The sequence below is a fragment of the Saccostrea cucullata genome, unplaced genomic scaffold (genome assembly GCF_032062105.1).
Source record: "Saccostrea cucullata isolate Sc308-1 unplaced genomic scaffold, CSIRO_AGI_Scuc_v1 ctg2465, whole genome shotgun sequence".
Lineage (NCBI taxonomy): Eukaryota > Metazoa > Mollusca > Bivalvia > Ostreida > Ostreidae > Saccostrea > Saccostrea cuccullata.
This window is the reverse complement of record NW_026922292.1, coordinates 158,812-182,500: the sequence shown is the minus strand read 5'-3', so window position 1 is coordinate 182,500 and position 23,689 is coordinate 158,812. Positions and strand designations below refer to the sequence as shown.

Here is a 23,689-nt window from a genome sequence, read left to right as displayed (position 1 = left end):
ATGTATCCTGTTATTGTTTTTGAATATTTCCTTTCTATATAAGATATTAAAAATATCTGATTGATGCTTTTTTTTTTATTTTATGTGTTAGATATTTGTAGATTCTACCAAACACTTGTTGACTAAAATTTTCTTTTCATATGAAGTAATATGCAGTTTGGAAAAAAAAATAATAAAAAAGGTCTCCAAAACCTATATGAATTACTGTACACAGGGTTATTTTCGCCCCCGTGTTATTTTTGCCCTTTCACACTTGTAGACAATTATCCCATTTTTAGCTCTTCTGAGCCAAAGGCTCAAAGAGCTTATGCTATGGCCATTTGTGCGGTGTGCGTCGTGCGGTGTGCGTTAACTTTTTAGAAAATGGGCCATAACTCAAGAACGCCTTGGCCAATCAGTGTCAAATTTGTCACAGGGTATCCTTGGCCCAAGGGCTACCATTTATACTAAAATAAGGGTTGGGACCCTTAAACAAGGGGAGATAATCAGGAAAACAAAACCAAAAGTACTGGTTGCTAAAAAATCTTCTTCTCCAGAACCACCAGGCAGATTTTCACCAAACTTACACACAAGGATCAGAATATGTTGAAGATTAAAAATTGTTCAAGGCATGACCCTGGGGCAATGGGCGTGGTCTTAAGGTCACTTCAAAGTTGACCTAAATTTACAATTGATAAAAACGTTTATATTTTGCTTACTATAAGGACTAAGATCATCTAATCTTGTAAGTTGATGCATCTTAAGACTTCACATTGACCTACTTTTTTAATTTTGCGGGCATTTGTTTTCAAATTGATTTGAAGGCATATTTTGGACACTTTAAGGCCTATGATCATCAAACTTTGTTAGTTGATGCATCTTGGGTCCTTGAACAACGTCAACTTAAAAGTAGGTCACCTTGACCTACTTTTTGAACTTTATGACTTATCCTTTTTAAATCATTTAATCCCATTATTGCAGACACTGAGAGGGTTAGAATCATCAAATCTTGTAAATTGCTGCATCTTGGGACCTTAAAACATATTTATGAAAAAGTAGGTCACTGTGACCTACTTTTTGAATTCTGCAAGCATATGTTTTCATATTGTTTAACTCTTTTCCCCCTGTTGCCACCATTTGACGCATTTGCGATTTCCCTAGAGTGTTTATCTGGCTGCCCCCTGAAGCCTTTTTGACTGACTTGAAATAACTGACCATTACATTTAGAACATGCTAATTAAGTACCTAAACATCATCAAAGTGGCACATATTATATATCAATGTTTGGGGAATGGATTGAACTTTAGTATTGTCATATAATTTTCTAAGAATAATAATTCTACAATTAACAATATATAGGTGAAACCAGGTAAAATGAATTTTTCACAACTAATCTTCATATTATCCTTTCTATGAAAGAAATTTTCTATAAAATATACCAGTAAACTTAAAATATAATACCAAACCAATTAAAGGCTCATTATTTTTGGTTTAATTAATATTAATTATATTAGATTAATAATGATAGGTAATTATCTTAGACTTGAGCTAACTAAACTTCACAATCATGATCAAGCAGGCTTGTTTATAAATATTTAATGAATTTATAGTTGACCACTTCTTGCAAAAGTCTTGGGGACAATAAATTAATACATGTTTTTCTCTTAATCAATGCCCAGATGAAAAAAAATGCTGAAAGTAGATTACTTAGTACTCATAAAACACATTGGGAAATCTCTGGCTGCCATTGTTGTTCTTGTTAAAATTCTATGATGTTCTTCCTCTAATTTTCATTGTAAAATTTTATTTCTATTAAATTCAACTTTAAAACTGATATAAAAACATTGTAAATGCTAATGCAATCCAAGGTATGTTACATAAAATGCAATATTAAGGCTGAATTTTGCTTGTGACAAGGCCCAATTTCTTGTAAACAGACTGGGTGCCATTGTTTTCACACAGGTAAATCTCAAGTGAATTCACACCAAGCTGTGACTTCACTAATTATAGTAACATTACCTAATGTGTAATACACATGATTGGCTATCATTTAGAGCTGAATTTATTCAGAAACAGGGGAAATCACAGAGCTAATTTAGGGTTGTTGTTTGTGTGCGTCAAATGGTGGCAACAGGGAAATGGGGCATAGCGTCAAATGGTGGCATCAGGGGGTAAAGGATGTAATGCATTAGGGGGAAAAGAGTTAAAAGGCACATTTTTATTACCTTCAGACCTACGACCATCAAACTTGGTCAGCAGATGCATCTTGTGACTTTGAAAAATGTTGACTAAAATGTAGGTCATGGTGACCTACTTTTGACATTTTATGGCTTTATTTAAGTATCTTAGGTATTTATTGGCTAAGAATCATCAAACTTTGTGAGTTGATGCATCTTGGGTTTTCGGAGAGTGACGACCAAAAAGTAGGTCACAGTGACCTACTTTTGACATTTTATAGGTTTATTTAAGCATCTTAGGTATTAATAAGCTTAGAATCATCAAACTTTGTGAGTTGATGCATCTTGGGTTTTCGGAGAGTGACGACCAAAAAGTAGGTCACGGTGACCTACTTTTGACATTTTATAGCTTTATTTAAGTATCTTACGTATTTATAAGCTTCGAATCATCAAACTTTGTGGGTTGATGCATCTTGGATTTTCGGAGAGTGACGACCAAAAAGTAGGTCACAGTGACCTACTTTTGACATTTTATAGGTTTATTTAAGCATCTTAGGTATTAATAAGCTTAGAATCATCAAAACTTTGTGAGTTGGTGCGTCTTAGGTTTTCGGAGAGTGACGACCCAAAAATAGGTCATGGTGACCTACTTTTGATATTTTATGGCTTTATTTAAGGATCTCTGGTAATTATTGGCTTAGAATCATCAAACTTTGTCAGTTGATGTATTTTGGACTTTCGAAAATCGCCTACTTAAAATTAGGTCACAGTGACCTACTTTTAACATTTTATGGCTATAATTAAGTATCTCCAGTTCTTATTGACTTGAAATAATCAAACTTTGTCAGTTGATGCATTTTGGTTTTTCCAAGAATGTAGATGAAAAAGTAGGTCAAGGTGACTTACTTTTGATTATCTTACATACTTATTGGCTTAGAATCTTCAATCTTTGTCTATTAATGCATCTTGAGTCCTCAGAAAACTTCAATCTTAAAGTAGGTCATTGTGACCTACTTATGTTTTTTTTATAGCTTTATTAAAATATCTTCAGTTATAATTGGCTAAGAATCATCAAACTTTGTCAGTTGATGCAACTTGGCTCTTGAAATACTTAGGGTTAGAGGCTTCCAATAGAAGTGATAGGTTGTACAATTTATCAGAAGAGCGATTCAAGGCCCTTGGGCCTCTTGTAAATTTGCCCATCCATAGTTTTCTTTTTAAAAAAAATATACTGTATTCCTTGAATTCGCCCCTTTTTAAAGAAGCCAAAATGAGGGTAAGGCGAAAGGGGCAAAAATAAAACGGGGGCAAAAATTTCCCTCTATACAGATTTGTCAGTTATGTATATAGCCTTTGATCTATTAATCACACTTTTGGTAAGTTGTTGATTAAGCTGAGTTTAATTTTTGTTTTAAAAAAATATTGAAAAATACGTTTGGAAAATAGCTGTAATTTATTTTAAAAGATTACCATGCGTTTCTTTGGGTAACCGTATAGATTTTTCAGACTAGACCAGTGTGTGCTTCTAATGAGCTATCAGATAGAAGATAAGCTACATTAAAAAAAAAAGAAAACAGATTTATTCTGATAACCATTGAATCATTTACAAACTTCATATACATGTTTATACATTAAACGCATAATTATACAATGACTTAACTTCTTAAATTATTACATTTCTCTAAATACCAATATTTTGAGCATGTGAACTGAAAAAAGTACATGCATTAAAATGTCTTTAATGTCTAATACAAAACACAAAGTCATGGGTTTTACGGCTCATAGGAGACACCCCTCTTTGTCTTTTAATCAAGTTAATGTATGTTTCATCTATAATGTTGCCCAGTGGTTCTTGAGAATATTTTAAAAATAATTTCCCCATGTAGTTTGACTCGACACCTTCCCTTTTGGGGTTCATGTTTTGAGTAAACTTGAATACCCAGTTAAACAAAGGGATCTCGAACACGAGTACCTCAAATACCATGGGTATTTATATTAAGATGAGAAATAAGTCTAAAGCGATTTTTGGAAATGAATTTTAACCTCGATATCTCGAACACTCGAATATCTCGAAGTATTTTCTCTTGGACGCAGCGAGTTTGAGATAACAATGTTTGACATGAAACTTAAATTCATCTTTTCAGGCCAAGTAATTGTTTGAGGAAAATATTTAAAAATGTGTTCCTATATATTTCCGAGTTAGAATTTGAACCCTTATTGTTGGTTCATCCTAACTATGGACCAGAATTTGAACAATCGTAAATGATCACAAAAGGTAGGTGTCAAAAAATTATTTTTTTCTTTCTTGCCCAGTTATTCTTGAATATAAGAGGTTTAATTGTTCCTATCAAATAAACATTTTAATTAATTATCTCCCATAATTTTTATGGGCATTTTTAAAAAAGATAATCTCCTCTTAAAAGACAGTTTGACCCTTTATTCGAACATGCTTTCAGAATCGGCTTTACCCAAGGATGCATTAGGTGAAGTTGAGTTGAAAAAGGGCCATTAGTTCTGTATAAGACGTTAAGAATGTGATAAGTTTACAAGCAGACAGATAGATAAACGCTTGATACCTTTTGATTAGAAAAGCTCTCTTGATGATGAGTTCTCTACTTGGATGAAATAAAAACAACATAATTCATTTCTTTAATGATTTAATTTTGTTTACACTGCGGTTTCTGATTGGATTAAAAAATACTTTATATTGTATAAATCAATGTAAATTGGGTTGCCTACGTACGTCACAAAGACTTACATAAAAAATGTATGGATCTGCCTGACGTTACATTTGTACACTTTGTCATAATTTTTAAGGGATAGATTTAGACTTTATTAGGTATTTTTTTTTAATAAACCTCTTCGAGGTTTATAAATCGTTAACCGCCTCTACCCGACTTTATATATACATGTAAATTGGGTAGCTAATAAATTCATTCCTTAATTAAAAATTACTTACAGATTGTTATTATACAGGTACACTGTAAGGCCAGGACTATTTCATGAGGTGCAGCCAAAGTAAACAGTCCTTGTTAAAGGGAACTGGAAACTTGCTAACAGTAACTCCATCAATTATATACTTTTTTTTTTTACTGTTTTTTATACCGATACAAAAGTTAAAAAAGTAGAGGATTTCGAATGATGGAGAATTAGCTTGGGACTAACACAAGGTGATTAGCCCATTAACATGTTAGACCAATACAAAAGTAAAATCTAGAGGAATGCGAAAAACGGGGGAATTAGGTTTCAGCTTTCTAGGGATTATCTCATTTGACTAACACACGGGGATTAGTCCATTAATTTTACAGAGATTTCTTGGGAATTAATTATTCATATTTTACTGCATAACCTTTATATAGGAAAAATCAGTAGAGGTACAATAATCTACTTTAAACTAAGTAATGAATAAAATAAAATCACTACTTCATTATCTTTATAAAAGCCGTTTCTTTCAATGGATCATTTTGGTATTTAAGTCTACTACTATTTAGCATGTTGACATTACTGGGAATGCACTTGAACTACTATTTCATTAGACCAAAGGGATAAACTTGGAGTCGGTCAATAAAAAACCATTTCTGTTGAATTTCAATTCGATCACAGAACTCATATATGGTGTCATTCCATTCTTCACTTGTCACAATCCTTTAATTTTCTTTTTTTTTTACGCATTTCATCCTTTCCTCTTTCTTTTCCTCCTAAATTTCCGTCGACTCCTCCCCTTCTTTCTCTAAGTTCGGCTCTTCCACAGATTCATCCTCATTTATTTCATCATTCATTTCTGTCTCTTGTTCTCCTTCGTCATTCATTTCTGTCTCTTGTTCTCCTTCATCATTCATTTCTGTCTCTTGTTCTACTTCATCATTCATTTCTGTCTCTTGTTCTATGTTTTGGCCAGAGGTTGAAGGTTTACTCGACCCCATTTCAATATTACCAGCTTCAACATCTGATGTTATTAGTCCCGGTACACCACTTGGCATTGCAAAAACTCTGCAACAAAGATTTTTTTTATTGAAAAGCAAATATATTATTAATTTACACTTTAATGGCTATACAAAATTGCATCCACAGCTATCCTTTTCAATTTACCATAATAATCATGAGTTCAGCTAATTACTATAACATTTTCGTTTTTGCAAATCTTGATGTTTTTTAATATCCAAAATCACAACCAAAAGGAGACAGTTTCCATAGGACATGTGAACATTTTCTTTCCCAATGTCAACTTTATTTTTCAAATTGAATTTTTAGAAATTTAAGAGTAAAATTCTTCCCATAATAAACTAAGGAGACTGCTTTTGAAAAAAAATGTTTATACTGTTTTCAGTTTTTTTGTATGAATTTTTGTAAAGTCGACTTTATTGCCCTGTTAAAACTTATCAATACAAATGTGGGTATACTCACTTGGTGAATTTCACAAGAAGTATAAATGCAGCTAATAAGGTGCCACCAGCTGCAGCGATAGCACCAATAACAGAAACGGGTGCAACCCAGGCTTCATCAGTACTCGCCAATTGTGAACCGCCTACAATCGGGATTGTTGCCGTTTCTGCTGTTGTTGTGGCTGATTGTGTTGTTGTTGTGGCTGATTGTGTTGTTGTTGTGGCTGATTGTGTTGTTGTAGTTTGTGGTACTGTTGTTGTTGTGGCTGTTTGTGTTGTTGTAGTTTGTGGTACTGTTGTTGTTGTGGCTGATTGTGTTGTTGTAGTTTGTGGTACTGTTGTTGTTGTTGTGGCTGATTGTGTTGTTGTTGTTTCTGGTACAGTTGTTGTTGTGGCTGATTGTGTTGTTGTAGTTTGTGGTACTGTTGTTGTTGTGGCTGATTGTGTTGTTGTTTCTGGTACAGTTGTTGTTGTGGCTGATTGTGTTGTTGTTGTTTCTGGTACAGTTGTTGTTGTGGCTGATTGTGATGTTGTTGTTTCTGGTACAGTTGTTGTTGTGGCTGATTGTGTTGTTGTTGTTTCTGGTACAGTTGTTGTTGTGGCTGGTTGTGTTGTTGTTGTTTCTGGTACTGTTGTTGTTGTGGCTGATTGTGTTGTTGTTGTTTCTGGTACTGTTGTTGTTGTGGCTGATTGTGTTGTTGTAGTTTGTGGTACTGTTGTTGTTGTGGCTGGTTGTGTTGTTGTTGTTTCTGGTACAGTTGTTGTTGTGGCTGGTTGTGTTGTTGTTGTTTCTGGTACAGTTGTTGTTGTGGCTGGTTGTGTTGTTGTTGTTTCTGGTACTGTTGTTGTTGTGGCTGATTGTGTTGTTGTTGTTTCTGGTACAGTTGTTGTTGTGGCTGATTGTGTTGTTGTTGTTTCTGGTACAGTTGATGTTGTGGCTGGTTGTGTTGTTGTTGTTTCTGGTACAGTTGTTGTTGTGGCTGATTGTGTTGTTGTAGTTTCTGGTACTGTTGTTGTTGTGGCTGTTTGTGTTGTTGTTGTTTCTGGTTGTGTTGTTGTCGTTTCTGTTTGTGTTGTTGTCGTTTCTGTTTGTGTTGTTGTCGTTTCTGGTTGTGTTGTTGTAGTTTCTGTTTGTGTTGTTGTCGTTTCTGGTTCAGTTGTTGTAGTTTCTGTTTGTGTTGTTGTCGTTTCTGGTTCCGTTGTTGTAGTTTCTGTTTGTGTTGTTGTCGTTTCTGGTTCCGTTGTTGTAGTTTCTGTTTGTGTTGTTGTCGTTTCTGGTTCCGTTGTTGTAGTTTCTGTTTGTGTTGTTGTCGTTTCTGGTTCCGTTGTTGTAGTTTCTGTTTGTGTTGTTGTCGTTTCTGGTTCCGTTGTTGTAGTTTCTGTTTGTGTTGTTGTCGTTTCTGGTTCCGTTGTTGTAGTTTCTGTTTGTGTTGTTGTCGTTTCTGGTTCCGTTGTTGTAGTTTCTGTTTGTGTTGTTGTCATTTCTGGTTGTGTTGTTGTAGTTTCTGTTTGTGTTGTTGTCGTTTCTGGTTGTGTTGTTGTAGTTTCTGTTTGTGTTGTTGTCGTTTCTGGTTGTGTTGTTGTAGTTTCTGTTTGTGTTGTTGTCGTTTCTGGTTGTGTTGTTGTAGTTTCTGTTTGTGTTGTTGTCGTTTCTGGTTCAGTTGTTGTAGTTTCTGTTTGTGTTGTTGTCGTTTCTGGTTCAGTTGTTGTAGTTTCTGTTTGTGTTGTTGTCGTTTCTGGTTCCGTTGTTGTAGTTTCTGTTTGTGTTGTTGTCGTTTCTGGTTCCGTTGTTGTAGTTTCTGTTTGTGTTGTTGTCATTTCTGGTTGTGTTGTTGTAGTTTCTGTTTGTGTTGTTGTCGTTTCTGGTTGTGTTGTTGTAGTTTCTGTTTGTGTTGTTGTCGTTTCTGGTTGTGTTGTTGTAGTTTCTGTTTGTGTTGTTGTCGTTTCTGGTTCAGTTTTGTTGTAGGTTCTGTTTGTGTTGTTGTCGTTTCTGGTTCAGTTGTTGTAGTTTCTGTTTGTGTTGTTGTCGTTTATGGTTCAGTTGTTTTAGTTTATATTTATGTTGTTTTTGTTTCTGGTTCCGTTGTTGTAGTCTCTGTTTCAGTTGTTGTGGTTTCTGTTTCTGTTGTTGTCGTTTCTATTTCTGTTGTTGTTTCTGGTTCCGCTGTTGTAGTTGTGGGACATTGTGCTGAAACTGTATAATCGGAAATTAAAAAAAAATGTTCACATTTGTCAAATATAAACCTTGTTTTAATCAAAATTCTTAACTGGCTAGACATTTAAGCGAGAACTGTGAATTTGCGCCTCTTTTTATACACCCGTCATAAGACGGGACGTATTATGTTATAAGCTTCAAGTCCGTCCGTTCGTCTGTCCGTCTGCCCATTCCAGTCCCGCTCATAACTTCAATATTATTAGGCCTAGGATTATCAAACTTTGTCAACTGATACTTCTTTGGTAGACGGTGTGTCGCACTTAAAAAGTAGGTCTCTCTTACCTTTGATTAAGATGCTATGACAAAATATTGCAAAAATCCTGTTCGGCTCATAACTAGAAAACTAGACCTAGAACTATCAAACTTGGCAAATTTATACATTTTAGGTAGAAGATGTGTCGCGACCAATTTCAAGGTCATTGTGACCTTTAGTTTAAGTAAATAATTTCTTTAAAAGTCTTTTAAATTTCAAATTGCACAATCCTAAAAATGTAAAGATATAGCTGAGCATGCTTATTAGTTGACAACAGTGCTACGTGCAGGCGAAGAAGCTGTTCTTAACAAATCCCCTGGTCAAGATGGCTTAACGGCAGAATTCTATAAAGGTTTTTGGCATGATATAAAGGAAATATTTTTTCCTCTTAAAAGTAATGGTATTTTGCCTTTTCGCAAAGAAAAGCTGCACTGAAAGAAATACCTAGTTGATTTAACTAGTATGCCTAGTAAAGCGTTCTGCGTGATTAGTGATCACTCTGTTTACTGGCTAAGATAGTAAAAAGTGGAGTGGTGGTCGTATAGATACTAAGATACCTAGTGAAAGTTACTTATAAATTCTTAGATTTACTAATGTTATCTAGTGAATCTACCCAATTCCTAGTAAAACTACTTTTGAGGTAGTGATTGTATGGACAGTAGATTTACTAGTCTTCCCAGTGACTTTCACTAGTTTATTTTTTTCAGTGTGTGATATGTTTGATATTTAAGAAAGGAGAGAAAGAAAAATCTTAAGAACTAAATATAGACCAATTAGTCTTACAAACGTTGATTACAAAATTTTTGCTCATGTTTTAGCTAATAGTTTGCAAAAAGTTGCTACATGTAGTAGAATAATTAGTAGTGATCAAATTGCTTGTATTAAAGGTAGATATATTGGAGAAAACGCGATAATAATATTAGATATATTTGAATATTGTACAAATAATAACATTGATGGTATTTTGCTCTTTCCTCGATTAAAAAAAAAAACTTTTGATTCTGTTGAATAAAACTTCATGTACAAAGCTCTAGAACAATTTAAGTAAAAAAAAATATCACTTTTTATAGTGAGGCCCTTTCTGCTTTCAATAAATGTAAAAAAAAAGTTAAACAAATTTGCACTTTAAAGAGAGACCACTTTTTATCGGAATTCATTTGGAACAATAATATGTTTCAGTGTGATTCTAAACCTCTTTGTTTTGAAAACTGGATAAAAATTAATATTCTGTATATCAAGGGTCTTTTTGGTTATGGTGGTAACTTTCTTAGTATTAAACACTTTTAAACATACTGGAAAAGAAAAACAATATACTCTGTGAATATATCATGACAAACAAGATGCCCGGTGGCAACAAAGTTCCAAAAAACTATTTATAGTATATAGGTCACAGTCAAGGTCACAAGATCATTGACCTTTGTGTCTTTTGAAATAACTTAACTAGTTGAGTATGCATACCAAATATGAAGTCTCTGTTTCCTATGGTTAAAAATTATGACGAACGTTCGGAAAAGCTACTTTTAGCATAAAGGTCACAGTCAAGGTCACAAGGTCATTGACCTTGTGTCGTTTGAAAGTACTTAATTAGTAGACAATACATACCAAATTTGAAGTCTCTATCTCTCTTGGTTCAAAAATTATGGCGAAAGTACGAAAAAGATAATTTTAGCATATAGGTCACAGTCAAGGTCACAGATAATTGACCTTGATGTCATGTTAAAGATCTTGATTAGAAAAGTGTGCATACTAAATATGAAGTCTCTATCTCTCATGGTTCAAAAGTTATGGCGAAGGTGAAAGTGGACAACAGACAGACAAACAGACAGACCAAAATTAATACACGCCTCGGATCTCTCGATCCGGGCGCATAAAAAGGCACTTTATAATGAATACAAAACAATTTTGAATGTACATATGCAAAATTTGTTAATATTGAAAAAGTAGTGTCATTTTAGATTAAAAATAAAAGTATAAGAAATCTAAAAAAATCTAAAATGTGATTTTTATTATTCAATTTTGTTAACATAAAATTTCAACGATCAGTTTAAGAAAAATATATGTGGCAAAAGACTTTTGATCTTGGTTGCAAATTTGTCTGGAAAAATGTATATCTAGCCAAAGGTATGAAAAAAAAATGTTGCTGAATTCAATTATAAATTACTGAATTGCACATTGAATAATAATTTAAATGTAAGTAAATGCATGAATATGGATCAAAGATAGAAGAACCTTTTCGTGAATATTTATGGTTGTTAAAGACACTGAACATGTGTAAACTTTTCGAAAATAAATGGGGAAAAATCAGTTTATTTTGGGTTTTGAAATCAAATGGAAAGTACTGGTACTTGGCTTTTACAATGAAATCAATCAAAAACAACGAGATTGAATAATCTAATGTCATTCATTTGTTTTACCATTAATAAATATAAAATGAAATTTAAATTGGAAAAAGAAAACATTTATATAGAAGTTTTTCGATATAAGATAAAAAAAATGTCTTAGTTTCATAACGTAATTCTAAGGAAAGTACATTTAATTAATGATAATTTGTATCTAGAAGTAGGCAATTATTTGTGATTTTGATTTATAAATTGCTATGTAATGTATGTAATAAGCTTTTCTGTACATTGAATTTTTTAGGTTCCATGTTTTAATAAAAGAGAAAAAATTTAGGTGTATCCTTATTAAAAAATGTTAAATCAAGTAAAAACTAGAAATATGTCCATAGGACATGAATGCCCCGCCGAGGATATATTTGTAAAGCAACATGAAAATTTGTATGTGTATAAAATTTGATCAGTTTGGTTTAAAAATGTAGGTCAGGTCCAGCATCCAAAGTAAATCTGGTAGTGTCCATCCCTTGATGCATCATCCATGCAAGTTTGGTTCAGGTAGGGCTTATAGTTACTTGGGAATAAAAATATAGGTCAGATCCAGCATCTGAAGCAAGTCTGGTAGTGTCCATCCCTAGATGGATCATCCATGCAAGTTTGGTTCAGGTAGGACTTACAGTTACTTGGGAATAAAAATATAGGTCAGATCCAGCATCCGAAGCAAGTCTGGTAGTGTCCATCCTTAGCTGCATCATCCATGCAAGTTTGATTCAGGAAGGGCTTATAGTTACTTGGGAATAAAAATATAGGTCAGATCCAGCAACCGAAGCAAGTCTGGTAGTGTCCATCTCTAGCTGCATCATCCATGCAAGTTTGGTTCAGGTAGGGCTTATAGTTACTTGGGAAAGAAAATATAAGTCAGATCCAGCATCCAAAGCAAGTCTGGTAGTATCCATCCCTAGTTGCATCATCCTTCAATTTTAGTTCAGTAGGACTTATAGTTACTTGGGAATAAAAATATAGGTCAGATCCAGCATCCGAAGCAAGTCTGGTAGCGTCCATCCCTTGATGCATCATCCATGCAAGTTTGATTCAGGTAGGGCTTATAGTTACTTGGGAATGAAAATATAGGTCAGATCCAGCATCCAAAGCAAGTCTGGTAGTGTCCATCCCTGGATGCATCATCCATGCAAGGTTGGTTCAGGTAGGTCTTATAGTTACTTGGGAATGAAAATATAGGTCAGATCCAGCATTCGAAGCAAGTCTGGCAGTGTCCATCCTTAGATGCATCATCCATGCAAGTTTGGTGCAGGTACGGCTTATAGTTCCTCCAAAAACTTAAACCTGGTCACTCATCTGGAAAATGTAGGTCAGATCCAGCATCTGAAGCAAGTCTGGTAGTGTTCATCCCTAGATGCATCATCCATGCAAGTTTTATCAACATGTGAAGTTTGATAACACCATCTTGAATGATATGTTTAAAACTGAGCTAAACACTAATTTAAGAAAAGCGAGGTCAAGGTCAAAGGAAAGGTCAAGGTCAAAAAATGTTGATGCAGTTGCATGGCTCTCATCAATATCTATCAGCATATGAAGTTTGATGAAAATATCTTGGATAGTTTTTTTGAAACTTAGCTTTGAACAGAGCTAAACACAAAGTGTGACGGAAAGACGGAAGGACGGAAGACGGACATGACAAACACTATATGCCCCGGCCATATTCATGGCGGGGCATAAAAAAATGTTATCATATATTTTACAGCAATCTATGACAAATGTTAATGATATGAGGGAAATTCAGTTTCTCCCATGGGCATGATTAATTATCAAGCACTGGTCAAGAAAAAAATTTGATAGCAGAGATTTGCAATTGTCAGATTCAGGAGCTAATTAGTGGGGCATCTCTGATCAAGCAGCCACTTGCAAAGTAAGAAGTTTTTTTTTTTAATTTTGACCTCGAATTCACTAGGGGTCTTGAGGTCATAGGGAGTTGTAGTAAAATGTATATGTAGTATAATTTATTATCATAAAAGCTCAAAGGTATTTGTGATATCGTCCAGAAACAAAAGTGTTAAACACAGAGAGAATTACAAGCAGACGCATGACCGGTGACGGTCGGGCGCACCCAAAAATTAATATCCCCAACTTTCAGTGAAAGCGGGAAAGAACAACGCCGCAATTCTTCATGTTGCACATTCTAACAAAACCACATAGGTATGCAAGTCGCCGGCGTGGTGCCATGATTTGAGCGTTTACTCTTCAGTCGCGGAGTAAGGAGTCGATCCTTACGTTGTGGTTTCGAATCCCTTTGTGGGACGAGGAGACCGGTCCTTTGGATGAGACCGTATAAACCGATGTACTGTGCTGCAGTAAGTGTTGGTTAAAAAAGATCTCTCACTTCTCAAAGGCCCTAAAAGCCGAGTAAAGGTCTTAATTTGAAGCCTTCCACCAAGAGACGGTGATTGCGTGTCAATATGAGCTTTGTAAAACTGTTCAAAAAGGGACGTTAAACAAACAAACTACAATTAAGGGGGGACCTATGTCGTTCTACGTCAAGGCAGCGTCACAATAGCGACGTTTGTTTTTACCTGTTGACTTTTGCAACTGTGATATACGCATAACATTGTTGATAATCAATTACGGACAAAAATCATTAATCACAGTTTTATTTGATTTATGGAGTTTGTTAATATTAGAATTCTCTTCCTTTGGTTAATAATTCATAGCAATTTCTGTTGTGAAAAATACCCCGATAATATGCTGATATAATAGTGCAAAAAAGAGATAAATTTCAGGAAAGAAAGCGGCTTAAATCAGGGTATGTTTAATTTTATAATTACCATTAATCGATTTTCTGGAGAAAACTAAGAAAAAAAAAATAAGAAATATACTTGTACGGGTGTATATTTGCTTATTGATTTATATAGTACATGTAGATTTTATTGTATAAAGTCATTCCTTGGTTCTAATAGGCATTGGTTGTTGACGGGGGGGGGGGGGGGGGGGGGGGGGGGGGAACAGAATGAATGGAATGTAGAAAAAAATTTATCTATTTAAATTGTTTCTAATCAAAACAAAATACTCGTTTTCCGCAAAATAGTTTTATATTCAGGTGTTTGTCAGTGCTTACTTACCCTTTTTTAGTGCAGAAAGGTCAATATTTTTGACACAAGAGTACAAAAATAAAAGGAAACGTCATATTTCTCGTTTATTTTATCATAAAGGTATACTTTTTTCTTTGTTGAAATAAAGAGATGAATCATTTCTTTCAAAAAATATGAATTACAAAATTTTCACACAAAGAATTTTCAAGATATTACCTGTTATGCATGTCGGAATTGTAAAAAATACGACAAGAAAAATGGGGTAATACTTACATTGTGCTCCATTATAATTTTTCATGCGAAATGGATTTCAATGAATTTGCCTCCATTTTAAAGATACAAGTCATATAAATTAAATAAGTGTTGATTTTGAATATGATTTGACATTTTTGGTTCTTTTTAGCGCATATTTGGGGTAAAACAATAATGACTGTAAATAATCTATTTTTAGCATTTCACACTGTTTTTGCACGTGCTCCTGTGTAAAAAAAAAAGCATATAAAGGTATTGTTTTTAATACCTAAAAATTAAGAGCAAGTGGTCAGAAAAGAAATGTCAAAGTTTTGAAAAATTCACACAAAGACTTTTCGGACATAGGTCCCCCCTTAAATCGCCGCCTAAACGACCGATAACAAGAAATCTTTGTCAATCAAAGAATGATGACAGTACACATTGACCTGAATCGATGATCTAGGTGATCTAGTCGGAACTTAGATAGTAGTAGGATTTAGTAACAGGACACCATTGAAATCATCCGTGTAGATTTATGTACATGTAGATTAAATACGATTTCTGCTTAAAAGAGAATGAGAGAAAATTTTAAGATTGATTGTTTGTTGTTTAACGTTCCTCTCAAGAATTTTTTTACTTATAGAGACTCCACCACTTGCCGGTGGAGAGCTGCAAATTTTGTCCTTTTGAGCAAGGAGGGAACTTTTTCGTGCCAGCACCTACTGCGACACGGGACCTCGGTTTATACAGTCTCATCCGAAGGACCGGTCTCTACGTCTCTAGAGTTGGATTCTAACCCGCGACGTAAGGAGCGACTCCTAACCTCCCGATTCTAGAGCAGACGCTCTAGATAACCACTGCGCCACGCGGGCGACAGAAAATTTTAAGATCTGAAGGAAAAGGATCAATATCAGAATCAAGTGCCTCAAAACAAAATCCATCTTTGCAAACTACGGCCAAAATATACGATTCTTTCCTGTCTGATCCCACGTGGTTAAATAAAACGAGAATATTTTGTAGCTCTGTATAACATCGACCAATGCGAGAAAAGTGGAAGTGAAGATTTCGAGAACATTGATGCTTATGGGATCCAACAGCCAATTGACAGGGGAGAGGTATTAGTGGCTCAACATAATGCATTAAATGATTAAATTATCAAAATTATATGCATGCTTTGTGTATTAAAAGTTTAAACTTACTGTTACAATATATAGCAAATTCAGGGTTTTTTTTAGTAATGTCCAGATGAATGAACAAAGTTTGGCTGTGAAAGAAAGTGGAACTTACAATATCCTTATCTCCATCCCTACCCATGAAATCGATTTCCAGGTTATAAAACGTTTTTATTTTGGTTTGTCGATTTTTTCCCATGAAATTTGGAGAAAATGAACAGTATTCAAGCTCAAAGATCAATTTCAAAACTGTTCAAATCAGGACCAGAACAAACACGCACGGACCTCTAAGACACCAGAGGTAGAATTAGGCTAAAACATCAAAGGTATAGGATTAGGTGTCATGGAGGAGTTAACATTCCCTGCCGACTTGCCGTACCCGTAGTGTGCTTTTTGTCATGACTGGGTAAGCGAAAAAAATCTCTAGGGATGTTGAGTGTATATAATTAATGGCCTCACAATTATATAAGGATGAAAAAGGTCAGTTAACGCATTTAAGCTAGAACGATAAATTGTATTTGCTGACATATAGTAATTGTAAACTTGTCTAACGAAAGTCCAAAAGTATATCTATCGATATTGACATTATTGAAACTAAAGCATTTTTTTAACATCAACTTCAGGGTACTTGTGTGCACAATCATTACAATAGAATATAATATTGTAAACTATATTTTAAGCTAGTTACATTACATTTATTTTTAAAAAAAACCCGATTGTTACACTTGAAAAAAAATCTTACTAAAGCATTTTACAATTTATGCATATTTGACTAATTTTGATAGTTAATAAATTGAAATATTATTTTGAAGAGATAAATATATTCTTAAAATATTGAAAATTATTAAGACTCTTTTTGACTATAAGGGATGAAGAAAAATAAATGAATGCTGAGAATTAAAGGTTTTTGAGGTCCATATATGCGCTAGAAAACGATTGACCCGTTTTGATTTATATTATTGAATTACCTCATAAAAATCTAAAATTTTACCAATTTCACCATAAATTCCATAAAAAAGTATCTTTAAAAAAAAATCACTTACCATATTGCAACTGAAAGGCTAGGATTAAAACAAATAATATGGGAATAAAAGTTCCTTTCATCTTGGACGAATTATGATTTATCCCCGTGACCTCTATCAACAAGAAGTGAAGAAAATCTTAATTAACAGGGATATACAGGATGTAAATTAATGTAATACTAAATATTGATCCGTCGATAATAGAGGCGGGGCAAGATGTACCAGTCAGAGTTTTGATCCACTCCTGGACAAAAGAACCCACAAGGTGGTTCAAAAGATGTACTCTAATTATTTGACAATATATAGAGTACTATAGAAAAAAGGTTATTTACGTGTGTTCCCCTTAGTTTTTCAGACTGATGACCTTTTTTTGTTTGTAAATTTTGCTTGTTATATTTAGATATACCCCCCCCCCCCCCCAACTGAAATTGCTTCCAACAGCTTTCACGGAATAAACTTGGATATTTTTATTCCTCTGCTGACTGAAAATTAGAAAATACCATCCTTTAAATGTGCACAATGTGCAGAAATTTTGTATATGCAGAGTGCACATTTTAAAATCCTGTATGCATGTTCTGGACAAGTCGATTTGATTCAAATGCAAGCGTCATTTTAAAACTTGACTTTAAAAATACTCGAAAAATAAAAATCAAAGATGATGGAAAAAATAAGCACATTTAAAACTATTATTTTTTTTTAAGTTAGTTCAAAGTCAGTCAAAAAACTAAATTCCATCTACTTTGAAATTCATATATTTGTGAATGCTTAATATTCACATATAAAAATATGGATATGGACAATAACGTGGTGACCCCCCCCTCCCCCCGAAATCTTTCGAATAAAAATGTCAATAATTCACAGTAGATACATATTTTACACAACAATAAAACACTTCTAGGAATATATCGTCCTTGTGACCCCCCCCCCCAACACACTTCTCACTTTCTTCTAACACTTCGGTATAATTAATTTAAGAAGCTAGTTATTGAGAAAATTATGCTGAACCTAATTAGATAGCCTCATTGATATAAATATTGGCTGCCTTTGCTCCTGTTTCTGTTTGCATCCTTTTCAGGACATCCGAGATCACATAGATGTTAATTACATGGTAGTTGTGTAAATTGCTTGCTTATACAGGGCGGAATTAGGGATTTTACAAATGTTGGATTCCCGGGTGTTCTACGTTAAATAACCATTCGATGACGTAGTACATTGGCGTCGGAAGCAAATTGAAAGTGGGGAGGGGCGGGGGGCAAATTGAAAGAGGTAAAGAATTTCATACCAACGAACAAACTTGACAAGCAAATTAAAAAAGGGAAAATATGTCCATTACAGGGTAGGATCGAACTTCTTCCAGTACCATTTTAATTTTGTTCCAAAACACAACCACTTACCCTTTCTTGACCTACACTGCAACGTGTCTGTTGAAAGGGTGGGGGTAAGCGTATGCCACATTGCCATAAGTTCCGGCATTATTACATTTTTTATTCATGTTTTTTTTATTGTTACTTTACATAAATTAGACTTATTTTCTCAAAATTACAAGATTCAATATGACGTATGTTTTCTTTTCTCTCAACGTTTTGTCTTAATTTCAAAACTTGATAACAAAAATAAAACAAAGTTTGTTGCGTTGTCAATGCATGTACGAACGAGTAACTGTTTCCATTTTTTCTCAACTTTAATTTGCATAAATATTACAAAATAATTGCATCGTCAATTAATGAAGTCTCTAACCCAATGACATACATGTAGTTGTATATATGGCAATAACAGGATTTATATCATATTCATATCAAAATCAGTTTTATTAGTGAAATTATTATACTGACTGTTGATAAAAATAACGTCAACCTGTCAGAGCATTTGCAAAGAGACATAATTAATTATATAGAGCTGATAGAAATTGAACCACTTCTATATGATATTATTAAAGTTGAAAGGAAAATTATTAAGAATTTTCTAAAATAATGACTTTTTTTTAAATGAGCAATAAAACAAGAAATTTGAAAATAAGAAAAAAGTCTCCGAGCCATAGGATGCTGCTATATCATGGTATGGAAACTGAGACCATTTTTTCAACGGTCAACAGAGTACTTCGGTACCATACTGTGGGTCAACAGTCAAAACTACCAGCGGCGGATCAAGGAATTTCATAAAGGGGGTGGGGGTGGGGCAGTTGAAGGTAGGGGGTCTGGGGCTGCATTGAAGGCCTCAGCGGCCGGATTCCAGGGGTAGAACCACCGGAAAACTGAGGAAATTACATGTATATAACAAATAAGTGTTTCCTCTTGATTTTAGGATAGTACAAAACAATTTTTAAAAAAAACCGCACGCACCGGCCGTGGATCCGCCTTTAACTACGGACGATCGAACTTCCGCGTCGCAAGAGGGTAACGCAGACTATAAAAGGACTCAAAATATGAATACCGGAGGCTCTGAGAATAACACATGTGTTTCGAACTTTTCAAAATCTTTTCATCCATGAACAAGCAATGAGCAATGTGTTCAAAGATGGTTTTAATTTTCTAAATGAAGATAATTTTATGCTTATATTTTTTTTATATATTAAATATCGATTTTGACATAGATGTTTGCGTTATTAATATCACATGTATATATTGTATGCCTGAAATAATGAAGAGAAAGTCTAAAAGAAACAGGAGTTTCTGATCTATACTAGTGATTATATACAAAGATCAGAGGTCTTCCTACTCTTTCTCGGGAATGCACGTTTACAAATTCAAATGTGAATTGTTTCCGTTTCCACTCATGAATAACATACATACTATATCACACTTCATACGAGTGATCCGGAGAAAGTACACCATCAATTAATAAGGAATTTTGCTATCAATTTCTATCGACATCACAATAACAAGATGTCAATGCAACACACGCGTTAGTATGGAGGGGACGGGGCATTGGTCCCCATGTAGAAAACATAGACCATTGTGTACAGTGTAGTACGTTGGTAGGATGCGTCAAAGAGAGTAATCCTCCCCCTCCCGAAATATACTTCAGTGACATGAAAATTAGTGTTATTCATTTCAAGTTTATCTACACAAAGACCTATACACAATATAGCATTCAAATCATCATCATATTATCAATCAATCAAAAATACTTTTATGTACACGTCTAGAAATCTTTTACAAGACTGTAGCTCTACCTCTAACACAACTTGAAAGACACTTGCACTTTTTTGATTCAAAAAATGGCGGCTACAAGCAGCGGACGCGACTTATCGCCTCAGCCAAAAATGACTTCCCAAAACCTTTCAAAGGACTCAACAAAGCACCAAAGTGGTACAGAAGACTCAGCTAAACGAGGTCTCTTGACTGATATGCTGAATTACGATGATTCGATGGACAACTATGAATTTACAACGTTGTTTACTTCGCAAACTTCGCAAACTGTGAGTAGTCCTTACGAAAGTCACAATAGCATGGTGTGTAACTCTGTGTCGCAGAATTCACAAATATTAGAAGAGCATCAAAACCATAATATGGTAGATGTAATTGATATTGACATTGAGACTCTTGATAAACAGCTACAAAATTTACCAAAAGAGATATACATATCCAAGCTGTTAGATATATGCTCCAGTGATGAAAACTTGATCTGCGTGTACAGAAATGCATTGTGTTCACGCGCTAAAAACGAGCCAGATTGTCCGACGGGGAAACTGCTTACAAGAAAAACTACATCAGGTGGCTCAAGCATCTCTAAATATGCGAAAGATTGTTTCATTTTGTACATGTTTCTACAGGGTGAAAAATCGTGCATTAATGACATTTTTGGTAAAAGTAAAAACATTCCCACCGTCACAGAAATAAACAAAGTCAACGTAGTCGAATTAAGGACTACAATTCAATCACTCATCGAAAGAATAGGGAATTTAGAAAACATGGTTAATTCTAAGGATAAGACCATCAGTTCTCTAACTTCAGATCTACAGTCGCTTGAATCAGAATGTAAACAACTTCGATCAGATCACGAACGCTTGCACGCTGAATCAATGGCCAAGTTTACAAAGTATGACTCGTTTCAAAAACTGTCATCTGATAACTTCAAACGTATGGAGATTGATCACTTAGACTGTCAATCCTACAAATCAAAAACAAATGACGAGTTAAAGAGGCTGTCAAAAGTTAGCATAAACTTTCAGAAACAACTTAGGTCAATCAGCCCATGCAAATCTTACGCCAGTACAATCAGTAATAAAAGTCCCGGGAATGATAACAGTAGTGAAATAAAAAAGGCACCACCACAAGCAACTGATTGTCCACCATCATCAATAACAGTCTCCATTGAAAACGTTGTCGCTGAAAAAGTGAAAAAATTACGCGAATGCGAAGGACCTTCGACCAAAAATATAACAGTACCCTTAAAAACACCAATAGACTTATCGCAAGACGAGAAATCCCCGTCTCGTACCTCTAACGGCTCACCTATACATGTAAATGACAGCCCGCATAACGGTTCTACTCCGTCTCACCTCGATGGTCACGATTCACTTCGACCACGGGTGTCGCATTCCAATAGACAAAGAACCGCAGACAGCGGCGAGACAATAGGTGGATCCCAAGAGGCGTCGGACTCTAGTAGATCAGTGAAATACAATGGAACGTCTTGCGTCGTTACACTTAAAGACAAACAAAATCCAAAAACAAACATAAAACAAAAGGATGTTTTTGTTGGTTTTACTTACCGTAAGACAGCTAGATACTATTTATCAGGGATAAGTAATGAATCATCTCGATCTGGAATAGCTAACTACATCGAAAGCAAAGGTGTTAAAATAACTCATTTAGTGCTATTCAAACCCAAATACTACCAATCTCATCTATCCGCAAAAATTAATATCCCGCTGGATTTTGTTCAAATTGTCGAAGCTCCCAACTTTTGGCCCGAAGGTGTACGGTGCAGACAGTGGATAAGTAATCGAGAGTGGGAGCAAAAATGTGCAACACAGCATGCTTCCGAGGACTGGGACAGTGAATACGATCACATCTAAAAAGATTGCGAGCCCTAATATCAAAATGAACACAAGTAAAACTACGATCTTCATTTTACTGCTACAAATGGCGCTTCTTACTACATCCTCTACGCTCAAAATTCTAACATGGAATGTTAGAGGCATCATTTCATCCACTCTACCCGTCTGTGCGTTACTGGATAAAACTCAATGCGACGTTGCAATATTTTCCGAACACAAACTCAATAAACACTCTGCGACCTACTTTGAAAGTATTCACCCCCATTATTTTAGTGTTGTTAAACTTCACTCAGATTCGACATACAGCCACCAATATCCAGAACCAATTCGCGGTAAAGGAGGTGTAGCGCTTTTATTTAGAAAGAATCTTCGATTCTCTACAAAAGAAATTGAAATAATACAAACGGACTGCATTGTGGGTGCTAGGATTATGCTACAAAATAACACCCCCTCTATCTATTTGGCGTATACCTTCCAGCTGACAGTGACACAACGTATTATGGATGCGTAGTCGACATAATGTATAGTTTATATGAACATCACTCCCAATACGGACAAGTCATCTTTGCTGGCGACTTCAATGCCAGTCTGCTTCGTGAACTTCACACAAACAATACCAAATCAAACATCCTTTGCAAAGAGCTAAGTACAGTAGTTAATGTCTGGAGGCCCTGTCTATAATCAAAATACAAACGGAACTCATTCTGTTTGATATATTCATAAATATAAAGCTTGGGAACCGTAGTTAATTTTTTTATAAATACATTGGCAGATCTGGTCATTGTAATGAAGGAATGTATTATCCAAACCGAACATAAATCCGGAAATTCTGTGAAAATACGAAAAATATCAACATAAAATGTTTAAGTTTTATGTGGCCGCATGGATCGACCAAAATAAAAATATTAAAGTGAGAAATTAATGATAAAATGTCACATTAAAAACTAGTTTTTATTTTGGTCGAGGACTGCGGCCCATGTGAAATCTAAAAAAAACGTTGTTTTTGTCGTCTGCTTCTCGTCAGGAAAGAGGGAAATGGTGCAAAGGAAATACGTATAAGCCTTGCTTCTCACCAGTACTTTATTTTGGAGTAAATCTAAACAGTACAAGTATGTATAATTTTCTTATACATCTGATATGAAAAGGTTGATTTAATTACGGTCATGCAGGGAAGTATTGAGGTACAAATAGGGCCTATTAATTTTAGATCCTGCGTCCCGGTTAATCTGACATATTCCTCTGCTACTTTTTCTAACTATCGTACTTGATCACCTCATATTTTGTTAATGGGCGTTTGCACGTCTTATTCTTAGTTTTCAAATGCACATTTTAAAGTAATCTTCAATTTACCCCTTGCTAGCATGCATATTATATTTGAAAGAGAACGAATGTAGACAGGATTGAGGCGATGTGCCATCGTCGTCAGTGTAAACAAATTGTACACTGTACAATAACGTGAGTGTATTAATGAAAAGTAATTGTGTATTTCTGTTAGTTGGATTATAAGAACACGTGAAAAACAATATACAACGAGAAAAGGGTGTTAAGGTATGAATAAATATATGAATAGATCCAAAACTTGTTATAGCCGATAAATAAACTACGTGTTCTTTCCGCGGTCGTATTGTACAATTGTTGGTGTAGTGTTATAATTCTGGACCATGACGCGGACGACCCAGGTTCGATTCCAACTATTTCACCTGTAATTTTTTTTATGTTAAATAATTATCATTCGTGGATGAATTTACTTTAAATGTTTTGTAAACATACAGATTTCTTTCCTACGTTGCGTTTGACAGAAATTTAGGGCATGGACCCA

The 23,689-nt window shown here is 34.7% G+C and overlaps 1 protein-coding gene across 1 annotated transcript; it reads right to left on the bottom strand.

Annotated features, from left to right (window-relative positions):
- Positions 1 to 5,854: 5,854 nt before the first annotated feature.
- On the bottom strand, positions 5,855 to 8,817 carry LOC134261562 (mucin-2-like). The gene is made up of 3 exons (XM_062743989.1): positions 8,807 to 8,817; positions 6,561 to 8,528; positions 5,855 to 6,146 (listed from the first exon to the last, which is right to left on the bottom strand). The coding sequence occupies exons 1-3, from the start codon at positions 8,815 to 8,817 to the stop codon at positions 5,855 to 5,857; spliced, it is 2,271 nt and encodes a 756-aa protein (XP_062599973.1).
- Positions 8,818 to 23,689: the final 14,872 nt, after the last annotated feature.